Below are 10,899 nucleotides of genomic sequence, written 5' to 3' on the forward strand. Positions count from 1 at the left end.
GAAGAGAACTCTGCTCCCTTCTTTTTGTCTTCAGATACAGTTGTGTGAAGATGTGATGCCTGGAGCTGCAGCAGCCATCTTGCTACATGAGACATCATGCCAACCTGCTGTGGAAGGCAGAGCAGGATGCAATGAGCCCAGGCCCTTGATGAGGTCACTAAGTTTCTGTGGCCGCCTGAAACCACCCATCTCCATGTTTCTTTCCACCATTTATCTTGTTAATTGCAGCCAAAAGAATCTTCACTGATGCACCCCCTAAACTTCCACAGAGAACCTGCTGAAAAAGAAAGACACTCTGGGGAGAGCAGAGCAGCAGCAAACCCAGCCCTTCAACAGCGCTAAAACGTTTGATCAGTTAACCAATATTTATTGATTGCCTGCTGCGTGCAAGGCTCTGTTAAGTTCTGAGGATAACAACATGGTTTCTGCCTTCAGGAAGCTCTCAGCTTAGAGAGGGAGTCAGAGGCTAAATGTATTTAACGATGAGGAGGAGGAGATTGAGGGTGGCTGGGACCTAACCCATGACGGACACTGGGATTACAGAAGTATCTTCTAAGATGGTTAACGGTCACCTTTACACTTGAGAAATGAATAACACAGGAGGAAGAACCGTGCTCCCGACAGAGTAAACTCTAGAGGCAAAGGCCTAGAGGCAAAATAAAGTGGCAGAGAGAAAACTAGTGCTACTGGAGTGTGTGTGGTGGGGAGTATTGGAAGGGGAAGTCAGAGAGTCCAACAGAGGCCAAACCAAGAGGCTTGGAAGATCATGATGAGTTTGGACAATATCTGAAGGGCAATGGGCAGCCATGGAAGGGTTTAAAGAGAAGAGGGATGTGTGATGTGATCTATTTTAAAATGCAGATTCTGGAAGCTTGGATGAGCATGGCCTGCAGGAGGCAAAAGTGGACGTAGGAAGACCTTTTCCGAGGTGAAGTGAGGGCCCCTCTCTGGCTCAGAGCAGCACAGCCAGCCAGCCTGTTCACTGCACAGCCCTCACCTGTTGCCTGCTTGGTGGTTAGCAAACCACACTGTTAGATCAGCAGGAGCCTCCTCCAGCCCAGGAGTCCCACCTCCTTTGTTGCACAAATACAGGTAGTCTTCTGAGATGAGAGAGGGAGGCAGAAGTCCCACTTCCAGAGCCTGATCTTTGGTCACAGTGTGACAGGAAGACCCTCCCTGCTTGCCGCTGAGGTGAAACAGGAAGTCCTGCCCAACAAGTCCTGCACAGAGCATGCCATTAGCCCTGGTCACACCTGTGTGGCCGCCCGAACAGTCTTTGGACCCCCACCTGGAGAGACGACTGGACCGGGGCTGGTGGCCTGAAACAGAAGAGCCGTGGGAGACAACCTTAGGGGTTTCCCTGGACGTGACATGACTCACCCTTCCCTAACATTAGCTCTCCTTATTCAGAAATTAGCGAGGTTTCCTCCACTTGCAAAGAATTAAAAAATGACTAGCCACCCTTGGGAGAGAAAAGGCATGCAACAACCCAACTTTACTAGGGGAAAAATGTCCCATCCCACTTCAAGAAGAAAATGAAAGTGTTGCCCATTTTTATGGAAAGAAAAATAATATAGGACATCCCACTGTACTCCTTTTGTGGTAAAAACAGTGATGTTACTCTTTTTCTAAAATACAGTAAACAGATGGGAAGCCTTGTCCAACTTTTATATATTTACAAAAGGATAAAATTTTACCAGAATTATAAACAAAGAAGTAAACCTGGAGAAAGAGAATGCAGACCACCTCATTTCCCTAAGTAACAAAAAATTCTACCCTGTCTAGGGAAGTCCTGGGGCACCCACACTCACCTGGGGGGGCCTAGTTGTGCTAGGATCCTGTAGAGGGACTTTGGGGGGCAGAGGCTGTGGAGTCATCACTGGGGCTACGCTCTGCATCTTTTTTTCTGGTGGGGGTACCACGGGGGTGAAGGTGAGGAGATTCTGCTTTTTCTTGAGAGTCTCTCCTAGGAAAGAAGAGAAAAACAAAAGCGTGATTGGCTGCTCCAACATGCCGACCGAGCCAATAGCAAGGGAAGCTGGGTTGAGAGGTGGAGCCTTAGTGTGATTGGCTGATATGGAGGGAGAAAGACAGGTGATTTGTAACCACGCTGATTGGTTCATCCAGGCTTCCAATGGAGTTTTGTCTAGAAACCATTTTTCAGTTGGCCCCTCACTCACCCCGGAAACGGAAACGGCGGAGGCAGCAGGCGCACAGGACGATAAGTGCTGCCAAGAGCGCCAGGCCCAGTAGGGAGCCCAGGACGATGCCGGCGATGGCTCCGGGGCCCAGGGTTGGGCCTAGAAGAGACAAAGAGAAGGAAAATAAGAGGAGTGAGAGCCAGGGCCGGACTTGTTTTCTAAGTCCCTTGTCCCAACCCTCTTAGAAGCCAGGAATTTGGGACCCCGCTGTCTCAATATATTTAAAGTTTACTGCATGACTATCGTGGGCCCAGCATTTTACCAGGTGATGACGACCCACTGCTGAGCAAACCAAGATACCTACTCGCCTGAGGATTAATTTTAGGGGGAAAATCAGAAATGAATGTGCAAACAAATAACATAATTACAGGCTACACTAAAAAGGAAAATTAATGTGCTATGAGAGAAATAATGGGAGCGGAGGTGACATTCAGAAAGGATGGTGAGGGGCGGTCCCTGAAAAAGTAACATTTGAGCAGAGACCTGGAGAATATGGAGCCAGGCAGGCTACATGGGGGGGGGGGTGCTCCAACCGGAGGGAACAGAAAATACAAAGGCTCAGAGATATGAGTTTTCTGTGTTTAGTGACGGCCAGTGTGGATGGGGGACATGGAATAAGCACCCCCCCCTGGGGGTAGAGATGTAGAGGAAGATGTTCCAGGCATTGGCAGGGGCCAGAGCCTGGGGAATCTTGGAAGGGATTCATGAAAGACTTGTAAGGAGGTCAGCAGTGACATGTGATTTCTACGAGTCTGGCTTCTGTATAGTGAAAAATGGGTTATAGGAGGGCAAGAGCGGGGGAGGGGGGGATAAGACGAGATAAATGGTTTTGCAGTCCAGGCAAGAGAGGAAAGTGGTGTCTGAGCAGAGTGTTGGAAAGGAGATGGAAAGAAACAGATGGATTAGAAAAGCATTTGGAAGGAAAGTTGAGGCTATTTGCTAGTATTTGAGATATTGGGGGTGACTTAAGCATGTGGGTGGCACCACCGACCAGGATTAGGAAGACTGGAAGCTGGGTGGGAGCAGGAAGGTGGGATGCAGTTTTGGGGGGGAAAACATGAAGAGGTCTATTTTGGAGATGCAGAATCTGAGATGCCAATTGGACATGCAAAGTAAAGGTTTCAAGTAGGGAGGTGGCCTTTCAAATGGGTTCAGAAGAAAGGTCTGGACTCAGAGTCAGAAAGTTGAGAGTCATCTGAGTAATAATGATATTTAAGGGTCACACTGGGGAGAAATACAGGTAGAGAAGAGGCCTGAGCACGGAATCCATCCAATACTTACTTAGAAGTTGGGAAGTGTCATCGGCTGAATTGTATCTCCCCCAAGAAAGATATACTGACATCTGTCAGTATCTGTAATGTTACTTTACTTGGAAATAGAGTCTTTGCAGATCATTTTGACTTGGCCACACCTACTCTATTTCCAAATAAGGTCACATTCACAGGTACTGGTGATTAGGATGTCAATATATCTTTTTAGGAGAAATACAACTCAACTAATCAAGTCAAGATGAGATCATTAGATTACACCCTAATCCAATACTACTTGCACCCTTACAAAAAGAAGACAGAGACACACACGAGGGGCAGGCTGTGGGAAGCTGGAGTCAGAGATTGGGCTGATACGGCTGCAAGCCAAGGAATATCAAAGATTGACAGGCACCATCAGAAACTAGAAGAGGCAAGCAAAACTTCTACCCAGAGACTCAGGAGCATTTCCCTACTGACCCCTTTATTTTGGATTTTTGGCCTCTAGAGCTGTGTGAGAATACATTTCTGTTGTTTCAAGCCACCCAGTTCATGGTCCTTTGTTACAGCAGCCCCAGGAAACTGTAAGGAGGGGGAGAATCCATGGAAACAGACTGATGGAAGCAGCCTGGAGAAGGCTGCAACAGCCCCAACTCACCAGCATTGTAGACCCGGATTTGTGATGGGGTCCCTGGCCGGCCCCCCAGGGTGGGCAGGATACGCAAGGCCCAGGTCCTAGGGTTCCGAGGAGGGAGTGGCACCACAGCTGACCTATCCTGGGGCCCCAGGATGAGCAAGGAGACCCAGTCCTGGTAGTTGATGGCTCTGCCCAGGTCAGACCCCTCCAGCCGTGCCTGGATCTCAAAACCACTGATCAGGGCCCCACGCTCCACATCCCAGGTCAGCACTGCTGCATCCTGGGCTCTCTGCAGCCTCCACGAGGAGATGGAGGGTCCTAGAGGGATCAAGTGGGGGGGCAGAATTTGTGGGTCCTAGAGGGGAGAGGTAAGGGGGATGCGGGCCTGGACTCATAGGTCCCAGGGAAAGAGGATCTGACTACCCAGACTTCTGGGGCTACAAGAAGGGGCTGGGGTTTTGGAATCGATCTGAGGGAACAGTTAGGGGGTTGGATTCCTGGGTCTGAGGAAAGAGAGGACTGGAGGATTCCTGGATCTGAGGAAAGAGAGGACTGGAGGACCTAGACTTCTGGGTTCTGGGAAAGGACAGAACTCACCAATAAGGGTGAGCTGGTCACCCCCAGCACCCAGTGCCCCACTGCACAAAATGGAGTAATTTCCTAGGTCCCAATCCAGGCTAAAGTTGCCAATGAGGAGCCTTTGCCCATCCTGGCTGATCCTCAGGCGCCCCCTGCCTCCGGAGACCAGAGGGCGTCCTTCCCGGGCCCAGGATGCTTGTGAAGGTGGCAGACAGCCAGAGGCCTCCAGCGCCACCTCTGCCTCCCCTGACCGTGTTTCCTCCACGATCGGATGCAGCAGGACCTGTTGAGGGGCCTCTGCAGGTGCAAGAAACACAGTCAAGAAAGTCAAGACCTTGCCCTGAAGTCAAAGAATAAGCCCTGTGCCCTTTGGTGAATTAAGCAACAGTGAAACCTCGGCAACTTAGTTACGTGAGAAAGCACCATCCACTCCCTCCCTCCCTTATTCACTCATCATCTGACTTCCTTAACAAGAACTTATGAAGTACATAGTCCAGGTCCTGGACTGGGGAAACTCCTGTTGTTTTTAACCAGTTAATGCTCTGAACACGAGGTAAGGTGTCAGCCCTCCTCCCAAGCTCAGAAAATAAATTTTGTTCCTGACCTGCTTAAGGCATAGGAACAACCTGGGTCCTTCTGTAGGGTTAAAGGCAAAGGAAATCTCTTTTCTGAAGTTAGGAAGTCTTCCTTTCTCATGTCCTAAAACGGAGCTAAGAAATACCCGGTCTTCCTCAGGACATAGGAAAGAAGTCCCAGGCTCACACCTGGGGTGACAGTGCAGGTGCGTGTGGTAACCAAGTGGCGCGCAAGGCAGGTGACTGGGATGCCGCTGAGTCGGGGATGGGCGGGGACAACCGCCAGGAGCATCGAGGGCAAAGGCCCCGCGCGGACGCCTTCGGGGAGACCCTGGAACTGCAGGAAGGCGGCAGGGACCCCACCGGGCCACCAGCAGCGGAAGTGAAGGCTGCGGTCCCCGGGACCCCCTTCGACTGAGCACTGTGGGGACCCGGGAGGCAGATCTGTGGAGCGGAGGGAAGAACCAGGGAATCAGCCTCTCGTGTCTCGGCGCGTTCACCCCGCCCCTCCTTAGCCCCGCCCAGTGAGCGCTGGCCGCGCCCCATGATGGCTCCGCCCCCCTTGGATCGCTCAGCCCCTTTTACTGGGAATCTCCTCCCTTCCGTGCAAGCCCCGCCCTACCCCGTGTATCCCAGCGTCTTGCTGTCCCCTCCCCCGTCTCCCCTCCCCCCCGTCCTTTTCACGGTGGCACTGTCCTCTCAAGGCACCCCGCTTCTCCATCCTGACCCGGCTGCGCCCACCCGCCACGGTGAGGTTGAGCAGCGAGCGGCGGCGGCGGCGGGTGCGCGGGTTCGTGGCCAGGCAGGCGTAGGTGCCGGCGTGGCCCGGTCCGACCGCGGGCAGCAGGAGGCGAGGGCCGGCGGGCACCGCGGCCTCGGCGGGGTCGGCCAAACTCCACGCGATGTCTGCTGACGGCCGCGAGGGGGCGGTGCAGCGCAGGGTCACGTTGCTGCCGGCGGTGACATAGAGGGCGGGGTCTGCGTCGCGGTCCGAGGAGATGGTGATGACCGGTGGGTCTGGGCCATCTGAGTGGAGGGAGTGGGCGGTCACCCGGGTCTCCTCCAGGGTCCCGGGAGGCTGGACCGCCAGCCCCCTCCTTCCCAGGGCTCTCCCCTACCCCACGACCCGAGGCAGAAGACCTCCCCTCCCCCACTCACAGAAGACCCTGACGTCGGCCGCGGCCTCCGTGTGGCCGAAGGGGCTGCGGACGCGGCACGTGTACCGAGCGTGGTCGCTGCGCACAGGGCGCGCGATGTGCAGTTGGTCGCCCACTGCGCGGATCCGGGGAGGCTCCGCTCCCTCCGGGTCTGCTGCCTCCAGGGGGCGTCCATCCCGGCTCCAGCTCAGCTCTCCGCGACCCGGCCCCCACCCTACGCAGCGCAGCCGGAGCTCTGCTGACCCCTCCTCTGTCTCCGGGGCCTCAGGCTGCACGAACAGCTGAGGCAGGGGCTCTGGGAGAGGAGGAACGTGCTCAGGACGCAACCCCGGGCCACCTCCTTTTAGGCCCAGGACTCCAAGCCCCAGCTCCTCTAACCACTATACCTTGGACTTCCAGGCCCAACCGGGGCCTCCTCTTCTCACAGACCCACGAGTCTGAGTCTCCAGCTTTCTCCTCTGAGGAACTCAAAATCTGGGGCTCCCAGGAGTCCTGATACCCAGGTCCAGCTTTCCTCAGGTGCCCGAATCTTGGCTCCCAGCCCCTTTTCTCCTCCCTCTCAACCCAGAAGTCCTCTTTCCTCTGTCCCCTTCTTCTGGGGAGAAAGCATCCTCAGAACAGCAGAGCAGCCCATGCATGATGGACCTCAGGGCTCACTTACCATAGACACCCACTGTGAACTCTTGAATCTGCTGGGAGACCCCAGCCCGGATGACCTCAGCCCTGTAGACTCCAGCATCCTCCAGCTGGGCGGAAGCGAGTTCCAGGCCCCCTCTGGCCTGGTCAAATCTTAAGCGACCTCGGTGAGCAGGGTCGAGGCTGATCAGAGAGGCCCCTGGTCCCAGGCCGCCTGCTGCCAGCACCTTGGAGCCCCGGCGCCAGACCACCAGTGGGACAGGGGGTTCGGGGCTGGGAACTGGAACCAGGGGGAGCTGGATGGTGGCCCCCACTAGCACAGCGAGAGGCACCCCCACCTGCTGGGGGAAACTTAGCCCTTGAGGGGCCTCTGCAGAAATTTTGGATTCAGGGCTCTGGGGGGAGAATTTAAGATCCAGATCCTCGGGGAAGAACTTTAAACCTGGGTCCTCCATAGATACATTAGCATCAGGAACTTGAACAGAAATATTTGAGGCTGGGGTCTTAACAGAAAAGGAAGGTTCCAGGTCTCTGGCAGGAACTTGAGAACCCGAGATATCAGGAACTACTTGGGAACCAGGGATCCCAGAGACGGTGGGGTCCACAGAAATAGTATTCGGCCAGAAGGACCCGGGTGCATCGTGCAAATTCAGGGTCTCAGGAATCCATTTGGAATGGGGGATGTCAACAGTGGCTCTTGAACCTGGAGACTGATCATGAAATTTCCGTCTTGGGGGTTTGATGAAAGAAACATTCAAACCCGGGTCCCGAGGAGAGCTGTCTGAGTCAGAGATGAAATTGGTTCGCTGAACTCCAGAAGAGGAACTAAGAGTGAGGATCCCTACTCCAGAAGCTGCAGAGGAGAGGGGGGGAGGGCGTTGGAGCGCTGCTGAGAAGGGGGGCTGGTGGGGAAGGGACTGAACAGGGGACTTACCCAGGAGCAGGAAGAATGGCAGAGCCTGTGAGGTGTCCATGGTGCTGGCTGCACCCTGGAGGACACGAGTGTCTCGGGGTAGGCAGCTGTCCCTCCCCGGACAAGTTCGACAGGACTGGTAGCTTCCTGGGCGGGGAAGGGAGCCAGACACAGTGGGAGGTGCAGGGATCCCCCACCCCAATCTGATGGCTGAGCCACCTACCCCACCCCACTGATCTTCATCAGCTGGCCCCATCTCAGGGGACACCCAGCTTGACCTCTGCCCCTTCCAGGAGGGGAGAGAGTGAGACCTGAGTCCCAGCTGGAAATATGAGAACAAAGCCAAGACTACTTCCTGGAGAAGGGTAAGGTAGACCTTTCAGAGATCCCCACATCTCATGGTGCCTCAACTCAGGCTCCCTCCTCCCTAGCCTCCTGGCTTTGGGTCCACTCAGTCCCACCTGCAGCCTAAAATATATACCCGCGTCTGGCCCCCTTCTCTGCTCCACACCCTCCCGTGATTTCCTTAGTCCCTCAGGACTAAGTCTCAAGTGGCTCTATCTGCCACCGGGTCATCTCTCCTGAGGTCCGGGCTGCATCTTCAAGTCGCCTAGAGCCTCTACGCCCTGCATCCCACTAAACTCAGTATCTTCCATGTAACCCGACCCTTTTCCTGGATTCTCCATCTCAAACACTGCTGCACGAACTGCAGAGGCTGGGGAGCCTTCCTCTGTCCTTCCTCCTCCCCGCTCACTACTGTGAACCCCTGAATCCCACCTCCCCTGCCCCCTAAATCTCTCTGTCCAATTCCTTCCGCTCTGTTCCAACTGACCAGTCCTCAGCATAAGCCCCGCCCTCTCCACCTGCCTCTTCAGCCTCGTCTCCTAGTCTGTGGATGGTGACATAGCTCCTTAGTCTTTCTATACCCAGACCTGTCCCTGCCCTGCTGACACCCCTCCCATGGCTCCTGAGAGCCCTCAAGAGACACCCAAGGAATTTTCAGACCCTGCCTTGCCTACACCCAGGCACTCCACCCATCGTCACCCCCCCCCCCAAGAACTTACTCTTTGAACACCCTGCTATTCTTAAGCATATCCTTCCCCTCCCAGATTTGCAGACACTGCCTGGAATGCTCTCCCTCGCTCTCCACCCCGCTCCAATCTGGCTAAACCACAACTTGTCCTTCAGGTCTCCTATTAAGAACCAAAATAATAATTACCACTTATCGTGAGCCAAGAACCGTGCAAAGATGTTGCACAGAGAGTATGGGCTGAACCCTTCCAAACGCCCTATGAGCTGGGTGTTGACCCTCTGGGGGATTGTGGCTCTGAGAGGGACCTGCTGGAGGCTGCACAGCCAAAGGGAGAAGTTGGGCAATCTCCGCTCAGGATGGACAGGCCGCTCACTCCTAGCAAGCTTTTTGTGCCACCCCACGCTGGTCTCAGCCACTCTGCTCGGGTCCCAGTCCTCTGAGCTTATCCAGGTAGGGTTCTCACCATGCAGATAATAATTATATTATATAGAGAGCATTTTCTGCATGTCAAGTGTGGTTCTGGGGGAGCTGCATTAACCCTTTAGAACTTCATGGGGTAGGTTTTATAGTTTAAAGATGGCTGCAAATTTAACCCTCCTCCCATTAAGGATGAGGGTCTCTGTTCTCTCCCCTTGTATCTGGGCTGGCTCTGTGACTCTAGACCAAGAGTAAAGTGGAGTGACCCTGTGCTTCTGCAGCTAGGCCTCAAGAGACTGGCATATTCCAGTTCCTCTATAGAGGAATACGCCTGCTTGGAACCCAGCCTCCATGCTGTGAGGAGGCTCAAGCAGCCCCATGAAGAGGAGTCATGGCCCTTAGTTAACAGCCAGCTCGAGCCAACAGCCTCAGCCAGCTTGCAAGCATGTGACACAGCCTTCTTTGATGTGGATCCTCCGGCCCTATTTAAGCCACGGAAGAGAGGCAAGCTGTCCTTGCCTAGCCCTGCACAAATCTCAGATTTATGAGCAAAATAAACAATTGTTGGGTTAAGCCACCTAACAACAGACAGCCCAACTTTATCACAGGCATTGTTACCAACTGCACCTGATGGAGGAGGAAATGCAGGCTTAGACTGTAGGAAGTTATCAAAGGTCCTCCTGGAGACGGATTAGCCAGGATCTGAACCCAGGGCCATAACCACTACGCTAAGCTCCTAGTTTTTCTATAGAACGCATGAGAAAACTGGAGTTCAGAGATAGGAAGTAACTCAATACCTCACAGTTGGTAAATCTGACAGTTTCAAATCACTAAGTTAAGCCCTGACCGAATATCTCGGTCAGTTGGAGCATCCTCCTGGAGACAGAGGTTGCAGGTTTGGTTCCCTGGTCAGGGCATGTACAGGAGCAGCTCCATATTCCTGTTTTTTCCTACCTCTCTCAAAAAAAAAAATCATGGTCCCTGGCTGGTTTGCCCAGTGGTAGAGTGTCGGCCCAGCATGTGAATGTCCTGGGTTCAATTTCTGGTCAGGGCACACAGGAGAAGTGACCATCTGCTTCTCCATTCCTCCTCCTTTTTTTTTTTTTTTTTTTTTTTTTTTCATTTTTCTGAAGCTGGAAACAGGGAGAGACAGTCAGACAGACTCCCGCATGCGCCCGACCGGGATCCACCCGGCACGCCCACCAGGGGCGATGCTCTGCCCACCAGGGGGCGATGCTCTGCCCATCCTGGGAGTCGCCATGTTGCGACCAGAGCCACTCTAGCGCCTGAGGCAGAGGCCACAGAGCCATCCCCAGCGCCCAGGCCATCTTTGCTCCAATGGAGCCTTGGCTGCAGGAGGGGAAGAGAGAGACAGAGAGGAAAGCGCGGCGGAGGGGTGGAGAAGCAAATGGGCGCTTCTCCTGTGTGCCCTGGCCGGGAATCGAACCCGGGTCCTCCTCCTCCTCCTTCTCACTCTTGTTCTTCCCCTCCTGCAGCCATGGCT

At 54.2% G+C, this 10,899-nt stretch overlaps 1 protein-coding gene across 2 annotated transcripts; it reads right to left on the reverse strand.

Moving 5' to 3' along the window:
- Positions 1-331: 331 nt before the first annotated feature.
- VSIG10L (V-set and immunoglobulin domain containing 10 like) lies at positions 332-10,445 on the reverse strand. 2 transcript variants are annotated; one of them, XM_066374168.1, is made up of 11 exons: positions 9,010-10,445; positions 7,967-8,092; positions 7,058-7,885; positions 6,398-6,691; positions 5,981-6,265; positions 5,429-5,683; positions 4,683-4,961; positions 4,107-4,403; positions 2,181-2,300; positions 1,812-1,966; positions 332-1,319 (listed from the first exon to the last, which is right to left on the reverse strand). In XM_066374168.1, exons 2-11 carry the CDS (start codon positions 8,004-8,006, stop codon positions 1,248-1,250), a joined length of 2,625 nt encoding a protein of 874 aa, XP_066230265.1. In that variant the 5' UTR covers positions 8,007-8,092; positions 9,010-10,445; the 3' UTR covers positions 332-1,247. The 2 variants fall into 2 exon arrangements, with proteins under 2 accessions (XP_066230265.1, XP_066230264.1); XM_066374167.1 differs by having other exon boundaries at positions 8,809-10,445.
- Between the last annotated feature and the right edge of the window lie 454 nt (positions 10,446-10,899).

The sequence above is a fragment of the Saccopteryx leptura genome, chromosome 3, assembly GCF_036850995.1.
Source record: "Saccopteryx leptura isolate mSacLep1 chromosome 3, mSacLep1_pri_phased_curated, whole genome shotgun sequence".
NCBI lineage: Eukaryota > Metazoa > Chordata > Mammalia > Chiroptera > Emballonuridae > Saccopteryx > Saccopteryx leptura.